General features: G+C 43.3%; 1 protein-coding gene and 1 long non-coding RNA gene across 4 annotated transcripts in view; one reads left to right on the top strand and one right to left on the bottom strand.

Annotated features, from left to right (window-relative positions):
• Col14a1 (collagen, type XIV, alpha 1) overlaps positions 1–15,899 on the bottom strand; it is a 213,160-nt gene that overhangs the window by 112,918 nt on the left and 84,343 nt on the right. For all 3 annotated transcript variants that reach the window (XM_006520385.4, NM_001368422.1, NM_181277.4), the window contains exons 15-16: positions 1,125–1,251; positions 27–166 (exon numbers count right to left, since the gene is read on the bottom strand). In XM_006520385.4, coding sequence (XP_006520448.1) covers positions 27–166; positions 1,125–1,251 — 267 coding nt within the window. The remainder of the gene's footprint in view (positions 1–26; positions 167–1,124; positions 1,252–15,899) is intronic.
• On the top strand, positions 148–15,297 carry Gm52209. The gene is made up of 3 exons (XR_003951628.1): positions 148–206; positions 14,367–14,624; positions 15,196–15,297. It is a non-coding gene; the product is annotated as a predicted gene, 52209 (long non-coding RNA).

Genomic DNA, 15,899 nt, shown 5'->3' with positions numbered 1-15,899 from the left:
TTTTCACTGTGGTTCAGTCAACTCACCTCCTGGGTCTTCCCGCCATAGACCGGAATCCACATCAGCTTGTGCTGCCCCTCCTCAGCGGAGAGCGGATGCCAAGTCACTCGAAAACTGTCTGTCTTCACCTCATCAATTTCCAAGTATTGCTGGGCGGGAACTTCCTCTGTGAGCCATGGAGGAGATTGAGTTTGAGAAATGAGAAGGTAAGAATCTAAGCCCAAGCAGCTCGGGGCGGGCCATGGGATGGGGAGACAGAGGGAGCGCTTGGTTTTGGAAAGCACTGGAAGAATAGCAACCATCCTCGATCCATCCGGTGTGACTTTAATGTCTGGTCCCAGTACCTTCCAACAGCATAAATTAGGGAAACCACAGAAACAGTGTTCTCCAAAATGTTTCCAGTAACTCCAGAACTCTTACATTGTTGATATTGGGCCATTTTCATAAAGTATAAAAAATAAAAATGGAGTTGGGAAGATAGGTCAGCCGTAAAGTGCTTGCCTCGGTATTTCAGTCGTTCCTTACTGTGTTAAGTTTGGGGCCCTGTTACAATACTGCAATATCATCATGCTTTAAGTTAAGTAGTATTAAAATGTCATTCCCATTGGCAGAAATCTGTCTGATATCAGAAAATTTGGAGTTTGGCCTAATGTACCCACACACACATGAATGGATGAAGAGGGTAAACCTTTTACATTAAGAAATAAGAGAAATGGGGGGGGGGGTAAATAGACAACAATGTATGTTATTTTTGTACTTTTTTATTGTTTGGAAATTTCATAAATGAACACAATATATTTTTATCACATCTCTTTCTCCCTTTAGCTCCTCCTGGACTCCCCAACTCCACCCTCCTTCTAACTTTATGTCCCTTTTCTAACCCTACCAGAGTCAAATTCATGCTTCCCATGGGTGTAGGGAAATTAACCTTTTAAAGTGAGATAGCATTTTCTCTCTTTTCTTTATTTTGATTAAAAAATAATTAGCCAGCACATTTTAGATATTTAATTGTGTGTTGTAATATCTTAATAATGAATATAGATTCAAAGTTACAGTTGAGGAGGTTGCTGCAGGTTGGCTAAATAGTTGCTTCCTAAACCTTTTCAATCCAGAAGAAGGCTTACCTGTGGTAAACTCTCCAACCAGGGGCAAGGACTGCCCCTCCTCGTAGATGGAGAAGATTGCAATGGAGTACTCCGTGAGGGGGGTCAAGCCTTTCAGAGGGAATGTAGTGATAGGATCGACTTCAACCTGCAGAACAAAATAGCCACAGTCTGTCCCTGATACTCTCAAACTACGCAGATCATTTTAGTATGATCTACAGTTCGACTGAATGAAAGGTTATCACTACTGCAAAGCACAACACTGAATCGCTGAATCACAAAGCCAGAGCGGGTCCAAGGGCATCCATCCTAGACTTCCTAGGACATGCTCAGAAGGTGTGTGAGGCTTTTGAGGCTGATGGATTGACATACAAAGTTTCTAGCTAAGTCTACTAAGAGCTGACAGTCTTAGCTTCACTGTCTGGGCTCTACGAGCTAACTTCATAGCTGTGTCATAGATGGCAAACTCTATCATATTGCGCAAGTAACGAACCATGCAGAGAAACATTAACACCAAAGGAAACAGTAAATACTCAAGTGTTCCTTTATATTTCACAGAAAGATATAATTAGGGTAATATATATTTTATATGTGTGTACTGTATATATGTATACATATGTATGTGTTAAAGACATAATTGAGGGAATATATATATATATATTGTGTATGTGGATATATATGTGTGTATATATAATATATGTGCATTGTGTGTATGTGCATATGTATGTGCATATATACATGTGTGTGTAGGTGTTTGTGATATTAAGACCTGAAGAAAGGGACTAAGGACATATTATGTAAAGGGCCTTGAAGAGAGAGCACAAAATAACGAGGAGGTGAGAGCAGGATCTGAACCAAAAATCCCCACCCAGACCACCCTGAAGGTAAGAGAAAGAAAGAATGAAGATGGCTTTATCATTGAGAGGTTGGGGCTGGGCTGCCAAGCTGCGTAGTTTGGAGATTAAATTGTAAATCATGGTTTATGGCACCCACATCTGCGAGCTTAACATATATCTTAATTAATCCCTATCTCAGTACATAGTGTCTTAAAATAAGGTGCCTTGGTCCTGGTGGTATTCCAGAAATTTGGAGAAATAACCATATTTACCTGAGAGCAGGCTTTGTCAAGTTAGGGCCCACTGAAAGCGATTTCAGAAGACATTTTAAAGCAACACAACGCAATCTCTTATTTTACATACCGTCAATAACCAGTCTTGATGCCTAAGCAAAGGCAAATTGGCTCTAAATGTGCTCATGGTAGCCAATGTGACTGTGATGGTTTGTATATGCTTGGTCCCGGGAGTGGTGCTATTAGGAGGTGTGGCCTTGTTGGAGTAGGTGTGTCACTGGGGCGTGGGCTTTAGTACCCCCCTCTTAGCTGACTGAAAGTCAGTCTTCTTCTAGCAGCCTCCAGATTAAGATGTAGAACTCTCAGCTCCTCCTGCACCACACCTGCCTGGACACTGCCATGCTCCCACCTTGATGATACTGGACTGAACCTCTGAACCTGTAAGCCAGCCCCAGTTAAATGTTGACCTTAAAAGAGTTGCCTTGGTCATGGTGTCTGTTCACAGCAGTAAAACCCTTACTAAAACAGTGACCATTACCAAAGCAGAAAACGTTCCTTCCTCGACTTAATTGTTCATCAACTAGTGTCCAAATCAAAAGCAAATATCACAAGAGATCACCCTGACCTTGTGTATTCTAGGACTCTGCCCTGTACTCCCAATGGTCCCTTGGTCTCCAGCCTTACTGGCCTGTACCATGCTCTTGTCCTCTTCTACCTAGGGTCTTTGCACATTAATTCATTTTGTCTATGACTCTAATGCTCACTTCTTTCCAAAAGTCAGCCTTCCTCATCCATTTCAGCGATGCTGAATGTGCCTCCTTGCCTGGTTTTCCCTTCCCACATTTGTCAGCAGACTTGTTCTCTAATGCTGCTTTTGTTGTTTCCTTCCAGGCACTTTTCACACCTACTCTATGTCTGTGTCTTCTAGCATTCCATCTGGCTTCTGCCTTAGATGCAAGCCCCTTGGGGCAGGACTTGGATTGGTCCCCTCCACACTCTGTCTAACTGTGCAATAACATGTGACTCAGTTTCCTTTATTTTATTTTATTATTATATATTTTCTTCTTTACATTTCAAATGCTATCCCGAAAGTTCCCTATACTCTCCCCCCACCCTGCTCCCCTACCCACCCACTTCCACCTCTTGGCCCTGGCGTTCCCCTGTACTGGGACATATAAAGTTTGCAAGACCTAGGGGCCTCTCTCCCCAATAATGGCCGACAAGGCCATCTTCTGCTACATATGCAGCTAGAGACACGAGCTCTGGGGGTACTGGTTAGTTCATATTGTTGTTCCACCTATAAGGTTGCAGACCCCTTCAGCTCCTTAGGTACTTACTTTAGCTCCTCCATTAGGGGCCCTGTGTTTCATCCTATAGATGACTGTGAGCATCCACTTCTGTATTTGCCAGGCACTGGCATAGCCTCATATGAGACAGCTATATCAGGGTCTCTTCAGCAAAATCTTGCTGGCATATGCAATAGTGTCTGGGTTTGGTGGCTGATTCTGGGATGGATCCCCAGATGGGGTAGTCTCTGGATGGTCCATCCTTTCGTCTTAGCTCCAAACTTTGTCTCTATAACTCCTTTCATGGGTATTCTGTTCCCTATTCTAAAGAGGAATGAAGTATCCACACATTGGTCTTCCTTCTTCTTCATTTTCTTGTGTTTTGCAAATTGTATCTTAGGTATTCTAAGTTTCTGGGCTAATATCCACTTATCAGTGAGTGCATATCTAGTGACTTCTTTTGTGATTGGGTTACCTCACTAAGGATGATATCCTCCAGATCCATCCATTTGCCCAAGAATTTCATAAATTCATTGTTTTTAATAGCTGAGTAGTACTCCATTGTGTAAATGTACCACATTTTCTGTATCCATTCCTCTTTTGAGGGACATCTGGGTTCTTTCCAGCATTTGGCTATTATAAATAAGGCTGCTATGAACATAGGGCCTTATTACCAGTTGGAACATCTTCTGGGTATATGCCCAGGAGAGGTATTGCTGGATGTTCCAGTAGTACTGTGTCCAATTTTCTGAGGTTTCCTTTCTGTGTTATTAAATTAACTGAGTCCAAAAGTTAAGATAAAAGCACCTCAGAAACTTTTTGTAAAAGAGAAGGACTTGTCTAAAGTAAGGACCAGTTCAAAAGCCATGTCCTTCTCTGAGGAATTTACTGTAGACCCAAAAAGTGCCAACCTGGAGAGCAGGTTCTACTTTTACTGTTCTGGAACCTGGAGACATTGCACAAGAGTGTGACCACCAGCTGCAACTGTGCAGCCTCTAACTAAGACACCGGGCAGCAGTGACGTCATTTTCACAGCTCCATCCCAGCCAAGCTCCTGGAGGGATGCAAGTCCCCTGTGCTGATGCCACATTGCAGGGAGAAGCAGGAACAGACCCACTACACAGCCTCAGGCTACTGCTGCTCAGCAAGAGTCCACAAAAGTAAGAATCCACTCCTCCTGACTGATCAGCAATATTCTAGATGGTTCTTAGTATTTAGTGCTCCTGGACACTGTCTACATCCATTGTATTAAGTCATCAATTGATCCTCACCAAGACCCCAGGGGCATGGATTTCTTTTTTTTTTTTTTTTTTTTTTTTTTTTTTTTTTTTTTTTTTTTTTTTTTCTTTCCATTTTTTATTAGGTATTTAGCTTATTTACATTTCCAATGCTATACCAAAAGTCCCCCCCATACCCACCCACCCCCACTCCCCTACCCGCCCACTCCCCCTTTTTGGCCCTGGCGTTCCCCTGTTCTGGGGCATATAAAGTTTGTGTGTCCAATGGGCCTCTCTTTCCAGTGATGGCCGACTAGGTCATCTTTTGATACATATGCAGCTAGAGTCAAGAGCTCCGGGGTACTGGTTAGTTCATAATGTTGATCCACCTATAGGGTTGCAGATCCCTTTAGCTCCTTGGGTACTTTCTCTAGCTCCTCCATTGGGAGCCCTGTGATCCGTCCATTAGCTGACTGTGGGCATCCACTTCTGTGTTTGCTAGGCCCCGGCATAGTCTCACAAGAGACAGCTACATCTGGGTCCTTTCGATAAAATCTTGCTAGTGTATGCAATGGTGTCAGCGTTTGGATGCTGATTATGGGGTGGATCCCTGGATAAGGCAGTCTCTACATGGTCCACCCTTTAATCTCAGCTCCAAACTTTGTCTCTGTAACTCCTTCCAAGGGTGTTTTGTTCCCACTTCTAAGGAGGGGCATAGTGTCTACACTTCAGTCTTCATTTTTCTTGAGTTTCATGTGTTTAGGAAATTGTATCTTATATCTTGGGTATCCTAGGTTTTGGGCTAATATCCACTTATCAGTGAGTACATATTGTGTGAGTTCCTTTGTGAATGTGTTACCTCACTCAGGATGATGCCCTCCAGGTCCATCCATTTGGCTAGGAATTTCATAAATTCATTCTTTTTAGTAGCTGAGTAGTACTCCATTGTGTAGATGTACCACATTTTCTGTATCCATTCCTCTGTTGAGGGGCATCTGGGTTCTTTCCAGCTTCTGGCTATTATAAATAATGCTGCTATGAACATAGTGGAGCATGTGTCCTTCTTACCAGTTGGGGCATCTTCTGGATATATGCCCAAGAGAGGTATTGCTGGATCCTCCGGTAGTACTATGTCCAATTTTCTGAGGAACCGCCAGACGGATTTCCAGAGTGGTTGTACAAGCCTGCAATCCCACCAACAATGGAGGAGTGTTCCTCTTTCTCCACATCCACGCCAGCATCTGCTGTCACCTGAATTTTTGATCTTAGACATTCTGACTGGTGTGAGGTGGAATCTTAGGGTTGTTTTGATTTGCATTTCCCTGATGATTAAGGATGTTGAACATTTTTTCAGGTGCTTCTCTGCCATTCTGTATTCCTCAGGTGAGAATTCTTTGTTCAGTTCTGAGCCCCATTTTTTAATGGGGTTGTTTGATTTTCTGAAGTCCACCTTCTTGAGTTCTTTATATATGTTGGATATTAGTCCCCTATCTGATTTAGGATAGGTAAAGATCCTTTCCCAATCTGTTGGTGGTCTCTTTGTCTTATTGACGGTGTCTTTTGCCTTGCAGAAACTTTGGAGTTTCATTAGGTCCCATTTGTCAATTCTCGATCTTACAGCACAAGCCATTGCTGTTCTGTTCAGGAATTTTTCCCCTGTGCCCATATCTTCAAGGCTTTTCCCCACTTTCTCCTCTATAAGTTTCAGTGTCTCTGGTTTTATGTGAAGTTCTTTGATCCATTTAGATTTGACCTTAGTACAAGGAGATAAGTATGGATCGATTCGCATTCTTCTACATGATAACAACCAGTTGTGCCAGCACCATTTGTTGAAAATGCTGTCTTTCTTCCACTGGATGGTTTTAGCTCCCTTGTCGAAGATCAAGTGACCATAGGTGTGTGGGTTCATTTCTGGGTCTTCAATTCTATTCCATTGGTCTACTTGTCTGTCTCTATACCAGTACCATGCAGTTTTTACCACAATTGCTCTGTAGTAAAGCTTTAGGTCCGGCATGGTGATTCCACCAGAGGTTCTTTTATCCTTGAGAAGAGTTTTTGCTATCCTAGGTTTTTTGTTATTCCAGATGAATTTGCAAATTGCTCCTTCTAATTCATTGAAGAATTGAGTTGGAATTTTGATGGGGATTGCATTGAATCTGTAGATTGCTTTTGGCAAGATAGCCATTTTTACAATATTGATCCTGCCAATCCATGAGCATGGGAGATCTTTCCATCTTCTGAGATCTTCTTTAATTTCTTTCTTCAGAGACTTGAAGTTTTTATCATACAGATCTTTCACTTCCTTAGTTAGAGTCACGCCGAGATATTTTATATTATTTGTGACTATTGAGAAGGGTGTTGTTTCCCTAATTTCTTTCTCAGCCTGTTTATTCTTTGTGTAGAGAAAGGCCATTGACTTGTTTGAGTTAATTTTATATCCAGCTACTTCACCGAAGCTGTTTATCAGGTTTAGGAGTTCTCTGGTGGAATTTTTAGGGTCACTTATATATACTATCATATCATCTGCAAAAAGTGATATTTTGACTTCCTCTTTTCCCAATTTGTATCCCCTTGATCTCCTTTTGTTGTCGAATTGCTCTGGCTAATACTTCAAGTACTATGTTGAAAAGGTAGGGAGAAAGTGGGCAGCCTTGTCTAGTCCCTGATTTTAGTGGGATTGCTTCCAGCTTCTCTCCATTTACTTTGATGTTGGCTACTGGTTTGCTGTAGATTGCTTTTATCATGTTTAGGTATGGGCCTTGAATTCCTGATCTTTCCAGAACTTTTATCATGAATGGGTGTTGGATCTTGTCAAATGCTTTTTCTGCATCCAACGAGATGATCATGTGGTTTTTGTCTTTGAGTTTGTTTATATAGTGGATTACATTGATGGATTTTCGTATATTAAACCATCCCTGCATTCCTGGAATAAAACCTACTTGGTCAGGATGGATGATTGCTTTAATGTGATCTTGGATTCGGTTAGCGAGAATTTTATTGAGGATTTTTGCATCGATATTCATAAGAGAAATTGGTCTGAAGTTCTCTATCTTTGTTGGATCTTTCTGTGGTTTAGGTATCAGAGTAATAGTGGCTTCATAAAATGAGTTGGGTAGAGTACTTTCTACTTCTATCTTGTGAAAAAGTTTGTGCAGAACTGGAATTAGATCTTCTTTGAAGGTCTGATAGAACTCTGCACTAAACCCGTCTGGTCCTGGGCTTTTTTTGGCTGGGAGACTATTTATAACTGCTTCTATTTCTTTAGGGGATATGGGACTGTTTAGAAGGTCAACTTGATCCTGATTCAACTTTGGTACCTGGTATCTGTCCAGAAATTTGTCCATTTCGTCCAGGTTTTCCAGTTTTGTTGAGTATAGCCTTTTGTAGAAGGATCTGATGGTGTTTTGGATTTCTTCAGGATCTGTTGTTATGTCTCCCTTTTCAGTTCTGATTTTGTTAATTAGGATTTTGTCTCTGTGCCCTCTAGTGAGTCTAGCTAAGGGTTTATCTATCTTGTTGATTTTCTCAAAGAACCAACTCCTCGTTTGGTTAATTCTTTGAATAGTTCTTCTTGTTTCCACTTGGTTGATTTCACCCCTGAGTTTGATTATTTCCTGCCGTCTACTCCTCTTGGGTGAATTTGCTTCCTTTTTTTCTAGAGCTTTTAGATGTGTTGTCAAGCTGCTAGTATGTGCTCTCTCCCGTTTCTTCATGGAGGCACTCAGAGCTATGAGTTTCCCTCTTAGAAATGCTTTCATTGTGTCCCAAAGGTTTGGGTACGTTGTGGCTTCATTTTCATTAAACTCTAAAAAGTCTTTAATTTCTTTCTTTATTCCTTCCTTGACCAAGGTATCATTGAGAAGAGTGTTGTTCAGTTTCCACGTGAGTGTTGGCTTTCTGTTATTTTTTTTGTTATTGAAGATCAGCCTTAGTGCATGGTGATCTGATAGGATACATGGGACAATTTCAATATTTTTGAATCTGTTGAGGCCTGTTTTGTGGCCTATTATGTGGTCAATTTTGGAGAAGGTACCATGAGGTGCTGAGAAGAAGGTATATCCTTTGGTTTTAGGATAAAATGTTCTGTAGATATCTGTCAGATCCATTTGTTTCATCACTTCTGTTAGTTTCAGTGTGTCCCTGTTTAGTTTCTGTTTCCATGATCTGTCCATTGGTGAAAGTGGTGTGTTGAAGTCTCCCACTATTATTGTGTGAGGTGCAATGTGTGCTTTGAGCTTTACTAAAGTTTCTTTAATGAATGTGGCTGCCCTTGTATTTGGCGCATAGATATTCAGAATTGAGAGTTCCTCTTGGAGGATTTTACCTTTGATGAGAACAAAGTGCCCCTCCTTGTCTTTTTTGATGACTTTGGGTTGGAAGTCAATCTTATCAGATATTAGGATGGCTACTCCAGCTTGTTTCTTCATACCATTTGCTTGGAAAATTGTTTTCCAGCCTTTTATTCTGAGGTAGTGTCTATCTTTTTCTCTGAGATGTGTCTCCTGTAAACAGCAAAATGTTGGGTCTTGTTTGTGTAGCCAGTTTGTTAGTCTATGTCTTTTTATTGGGGAGTTGAGACCATTGATGTTAAGAGATATTAAGGAAAAGTAATTGTTGCTTCCTGTTATTTTTGTTGTTAAAGTTGGCATTCTGTTCTTGTGGCTGTCTTCTTTTAGGTTTGTTGAGGGATTACCTTCTTGTTTTTTCTAGGGCATTGTTCCCGTTCTTGTATTGGTTTTTTTCTGTTATTACCCTTTGAAGGGCTGGATTCGTGGAGAGATAATGTGAGAATTTGGTTTTGTCGTGGAATACTTTGGTTTCTCCATCTATGGTAATTGAGAGTTTGGCAGGGTATAGTAGCCTGGGCTGGAATTTGTGTTCTTTTAGTGTCTGTATAACATCTGTCCAGGCTCTTCTGGCTTTCATAGTCTCTGGTGAAAAATCTGGTGTAATTCTGATAGGCTTGCCTTTGTATGTTACTTGACCTTTTTCCCTTACCGCTTTTAGTATTCTATCTTTATTTAGTGCATTTGTTGTTCTGATTATTATGTGTCGGGAGGAATTTCTTTTCTGGTCCAGTCTATTTGGAGTTCTGTAGGCTTCTTGTATGTTCATAGGTATCTCTTTCTTTATATTTGGGAAGTTTTCTTCAATAATTTTGTTGAAGATGTTTGCTGGCCCTTTAAGTTGAAAATCTTCATTCTCATCCACTCCTATTATCCGTAGGTTTGGTCTTCTCATTGTGTCCTGGATTTCCTGGATATTTTGAGTTAGGATCTTTTTGCATTTTCCATTTTCTTTGATTGTTGTGCCGATGTTCTCTATGGAATCTTCTGCACCTGAGATTCTCTCTTCCATCTCTTGTATTCTGTTGCTGATGCTCAAATCTATGGTTCCAGATTTCTTTCCTAGGGTTTCTATCTCCAGTGTTGCCTCACTTTGAGTTTTCTTTATTGTTTCTACTTCCCTTTTTAGGTCTAGTATGGTTTTGTTCATTTCCATCACCTGTTTGTATGTTTTTTCCTCTTTTTCTGTAAGGACTTCTACCTGTTTGATTGTGTTTTCCTGTTTTTCTTTAAGGACTTGTAACTCTTTAGCAGTGTTCTCCTGTATTTCTTTAAGTGATTTATTAAAGTCCTTCTTGATGTCCTCTACCATCATCATGAGATATGCTTTTAAATCTAGGTCTAGGTTTTCGGGTGTGTTGGGGTGCCCTGGACTGGGCGAAGTGGGAGTACTGGGTTCTGATGATGGTGAGTGGTCTTGGTTCCTGTTAGTAGGATTCCTCCGTTTACCTTTCGCCATCTGGTAATCTCTGGAGTTAGTAGTTATAGTTGACTCTGTTTAGAGATTGTTCTTCTGGTGATTCTGTTACCGTCTCTCAGCAGACCTGGGAGACAGATTCTCTCCTCTGAGTTTCAGTGCTCAGAGCACTCTCTGCTGGCAAGCTCTCTTATAGGGAAGGTGCGCAGATATCTTGTATTTGGACCTCCTCCTGGCCGAAGAAGAAGGCCCAAAACAGGACCTTTCTCAGACACTGTGTTGCTTTGGCAGTTCCCAGAAGCTGTCAGCTTCTGTGGTGCAGACTCTCACCTGTGCAGACTAAAATCCTAAGTTCCAGGGAGTCCTGGAACCAAGATGGTGACCGCTGCTCCTGAGGCCGAGGCCGTCTCCCGAGCCAGGCGGACACCTGTCCTCTGGTCCGGATGGTGGCCGGTTATCTGCGGCCCGCCCAGGCTGCTGCCTCAGCGGCTCTGTGCTTCTGCCCGTTCCAGAAGCTGTCCGGTTCTCTGGCACACCCTCTAACCTGTTCAGACTAATTTCCTAAATTCTGCTGAGTCCCGGAACCAAGATGGCGACCGCTGCTGCTGAGGCTGAGGTCGCCTCCCAAGCCAGGCGGACACCTGTCCTCTGGTCCGGATGGTGGCCGGTTATCTGCGGCCCGCCCCGGCTGCTGCCTCAGCGGCTCTGTGCTTCCGCCCGTCCCAGAAGCTGTCCGGTTCTCTGGTGCACCCTCTAACCTGTTCAGACTAATTTCCTAGGTCCCGCGGAGTCCCGGAACCCAGATGGCGACCGCTGCTGCTGAGGCTGAGGTCGCCTCCCAAGCCAGGCGGACACCTGTCCTCTGGTCCGGATGGTGGCCGGTTGTCTGCGGCCCGCCCAGGCTGCTGCCTCAGCGGCTCTGTGCTTCTGCCCGTCCCAGAAGCTGTCAGGTTCTCTGGCGCACCCTCTAACCTGTTCAGACTAATTTCCTAAGTTCTGCTGAGTCCCGGAACCAAGATGGCGACTGCTGCTGCTGAGGCTGAGGCCGCCTCCCAAGCCAGGCGGACACCTGTCCTCTGGTCCGGATGGTGGCCGGTTGTCTGCGGCCCGCCCAGGCTGCTGCCTCAGCGGCTCTGTGCTTCCGCCCGTCCCAGAAGCTGTCAGGTTCTCTGGCGCACCCTCTAACCTGTTCAGACTAATTTCCTAGGTCCCGCGGAGTCCCGGAACCCAGATGGCGACCGCTGCTGCTGAGGCTGAGGTCGCCTCCCAAGCCAGGCGGACACCTGTCCTCTGGTCCGGATGGTGGCCGGTTATCTGCGGCCCGCCCAGGCTCGGGGCATGGATTTCTATGCTCAATTTGAAGATGGAAAAATTAGTTAAGAATCTTACCCAAGAGTATGCAAACTAGGACCTACAACTTAGACCCAGATGTTTAGATTCTAAACCCTATTGTCTTAGATGTATTTTTACCATATGTTTCACTATTTATGTGCGCAAAACCACAAATTTATATTTAAAATATCAATTCAATATGTGTCTTCCAAAATGATATGTATGCACTGTTTCCTGGTATTCTGACTGCTTTAGGTAACTGCAGGAATCAGCATGTAATATTAATTCAGCTCCCTTCCCCGCCTTCCCTTACCACACTCTAAGGACCTATAAAAATGGCTTTCCAAGGAAGAACGTGAAGCTAAGGAGTGTAACTTATTTGTTCTGAGCCATAAGCCTTTTAAATGGTAGATCAGCGTCCCTTTAACTTTCCTTTGAAGCCTCCACTCTGTGACAAATGGGAATCTTGTATGGCTAACAACCCTACCTGAAAATGAAATCCAATGTGTTAGGTTCACTGAGAGTCTAAATGGGGAAAAGATGCAAGTAAGCATAAAACCAGCTATTGTATAGGTAGGACAGGTATCTGCTCATTTGCTAAAGGATTTTATTAAAGCTTAAAAGACTGTAATTTGTATAAATGCCGAATTAACTTATTGAACCAAATAAAAAGCTTTGTGTGCCATTTTTTATTCATTGCTTTTCTTGTGTTGTTTTTTTTTTTGGTGGGGGGACATTATATAATTGGGGATCACCTTCAGGTCCTCCTGTCTCATAGAATACAGGCATGTGCCACCATGCCTGGTCTGTGCAGTGCTGGAGAGTGAACTTTGCCCCACTCCAGCCTGTATGGTCATACAATCTTAATTATCAGCTTTGAAGTTGATGTTACAGGTAACACCGCGGGACATAAAAGAAGACTTTTAAGAAAGGACAGGAATGGCTGTGAGGTCACTGTTTTGTAACTAATTTAAGAATAACTTTATTAATAGTTTATTCCTTCCCTCCAGCCTAATTTGTGGGTGGAGCATATGAAGAAAGAGTACAACTGAGCAAGGAGAAATGTGGCTGTGCCGCTAATCTTGGCTAATGGAAACTGGCATCTCACAGCCTAAAAATGGTGGTTTTACTTTGATTAAAAAATCAGGGGCCACACTGTATTCTCTCCTGCTTCTTAGGTCCTTTCACAGTAAATGCTGAGATGGTTTCTAGCCTTCTATCCCTGACTTACTAGCCTTTGGTTGTGTAAAGAAAGATTTATTAAGTTTTCTCCGTACAGTGCATGGCTAGTGGTAGTGACTCCACTTCTATTAGATCCATTAGCATCATCAACCATCACAATCTTGCAATCTTCCAGAGTCATTAAGCCCCACGGAGGGTTAGGAAGAAAGCTTGAGGCTGGAGATAGAGCAGTCAAAACATAAATTCAGTCAAATTCCTTGGTATCTAGCAAAGCTGTCATAGTACAGTTGAGTACCCAAGTCTCAGCTCCAGAGAGGAGACATACTATTTCCTTTTCCATGAAGCAAAAAGGCAGACATTAAAGCCTTATGTCTTCCTTCCAACGTGATCTTTGCAACCACACATGATTCCTAGTACATGTGCTGCTGAAGCGAGCACACACACACACACACTCACACACACACTCACACACACACTCACACACACACTCACACACACATACACGATTCCTGAAATGACTCTCCAAAGGAAAAATAGTGGCCATGTTTTAGCTTCATCCCAAATGCCTGGGTGACCTGGTGGCTCAGTTGAAGCTCTGAAGTGGACTCTGAGGCAGGCACTCACAGGGACTAGCAACCTGTGACTCCTCCTGGCCTGAGCCGTCCAAACAGCCCCCTTCTAATAATGGACATGGGAACCTAGGACTCCCACGCCTGCATCAGGCTACAGATGCATTCCATTCCAGACAAAGAAATATGAAATATGTTTCTCTACCCCCTCCTAATAACCATCAAACACTGATAATTTCTATGCAGTCATACTCAGTGTTGGGGAGGAGAAATCTAGCTAAGACTAGCTTTAGTTGCATGCTAATGAGGTAAACTGTCCTCTGATTGATGTTTTAGGGAGAATCCCATCTTATGCCTATCTTCTTCTGTATCCTTCTATCTCATTTCCCTGTGAGGAATGAGCATTGGCCAAAATAGAATGAAAACTCTTTCCTTGGAGTCCACTGGCCCTATTCTCTCTGGGCTTATTTTGATAGTTATCCGTTGTTAAGGACAGCAGACCTCCTCTTGCTTAATTATAGGCTGCCCTTTGAAAGCAACACAATCCTTAAGCAACAAACTCAAGAACCAGAGTCCCAGGTCCACCCAGGCAGTCCCTGGAACTCTTCAATATGGCTCCTCTTACTCTCTTCAACCTGCCCTGGATACACTGCCAGCCAATCAATCCCTAACATACGCCCTCATTTGCTGTACCTTCCCACTCCCAGGCCGGTCCTGGTAGAACTCACGTGCATTATTGAGTAGCCTCTTGGTCTCAGCCCTAGAATTTTATTTTCTTGGGCAAGGCATAGTTCTGGGAGAGAATTCACTTTCCCATGCTTACTGAAGCTTCGGTTGGATTTCAGGTCACTACTTTTCTTTGAGTATCAAATGTCCGGGAGGGTTTGGACCAGATTAGTCTCCACTGTGTTGGCAAGTTTCTCACCACATTTCTGTTTGTCCTGGAAATTCTGAGTGTTTTTCATCATCATCTGCTCTGGAAGCTCCTTGACAAGAGGTCAGCTCCCAACTGCTCAGCGCAAGCTTCACCAAGATGTAAGCAGCCAAGCGCATCTTCAAGAACCTGGATGCATCTTGCACTTCCTGTTTTCTTTTAGGAAATGGTAACTTGCCCATTCACTTATAAGATGAATTCAAAGTCTGGATATTTTTTTAACTCTTAAGAACTCCCAAGGCAGGATGTTTGAATCTCACCCAGAAGGGGAACTAAAAGAGTCATTGGAAGTAGATGGAGGGAGGGAACTGGGTGGAAGAGGGGATGGGGAGTGAAATGGGGGTGGGGAATCGGGTGTAGGGAGAATCAAGAAGAGAGGACTGGGAGGGTGAATGGAAATCAGCAGTGGAGGGGCATCTCTAGGATGTTCCAAAGACCAGGGTTCTGGGAAGCCCCAACAGAGTCTATGAGGGTGACTCCAGCTGAGCTTCCTAGCAGTGGGGGATGTGGAGCCTTAAGTGGTCAGCTCCTGTAGCCAAGCAGGACTCCCAGCGGAGGGATAAGGGCACCAACCCACCCACAAAATCTTCTACCCAAAATGTGTCCTAGCTACAAGATGTGTAGGGACAAAGATGGAGTAGAGACTGAGGGAATGGCCAATAACCAGCCCAACTTGAGACCTATTCCACAGGCAAGAACAAATCTCTGATACCAGTAATGATACTCTGTTATGCTTGCAGACAGGAGTCTAGCATAACTGCCCTACAAGAGACTCCACGCAGCAGTGGGTTGAAACAGATGCCAAACATTAGATGGAGCTTGGAGGAGCCTTCTGGAAGAGTTAGGGGAAGAATTGAAGAATCCAGAGGGGATAAGGACTCCACAAGAAGACCAGCGGAGTCAACTGGCCTGGACCCTTGGGGGCTCCCAGAGGCTGAACCACCAACCAAAGAGCAAGCATGGGCTGGACAAAGTCTCCTTCCTTCCCTGAACATATGTACCAAATGTGCAGCTTTGTCTTCATGTGGGTTCTACAACAACTGGAGCAGGGGTTTACACCGAATCTGTTGTCTGCCTGTGGGTCCCATTACCCTAACTGGACCATCTTGTCTGGCCTCAGTGGGAGAAGATATGCCTTGACCTATAGTGACTTGAAGTACCAGGGTGAGTTGGTACCCAGGGGGGAACATCCTTCTTCTCAGAGATGGAGGGATGAGAGGCAGGGGAAGGGACCATGTGAGAGGGGAAAGGGGGAGCTGCTATGGGAATGTACAATGAATGAATAATTAAATTTATTAATGGAAAATTAATTAATTGCTTGGGAAACAATAAACTTTTCAAATTTTTTAATGCAAATATAAGCAACTTCTACTTTATGTACAGCATAAAAGGAAAAAAAAAAACCCTCCCAGGGACAGTTGTATTAGCTTGCACAAAGCCCTAG

This window comes from Mus musculus, chromosome 15, assembly GCF_000001635.26.
Source record: "Mus musculus strain C57BL/6J chromosome 15, GRCm38.p6 C57BL/6J".
NCBI classification, from domain to species: domain Eukaryota; kingdom Metazoa; phylum Chordata; class Mammalia; order Rodentia; family Muridae; genus Mus; species Mus musculus.
The sequence above is the reverse complement of the archived record's forward strand: the minus strand, read 5'-3'. Positions and strand labels throughout refer to the sequence as shown.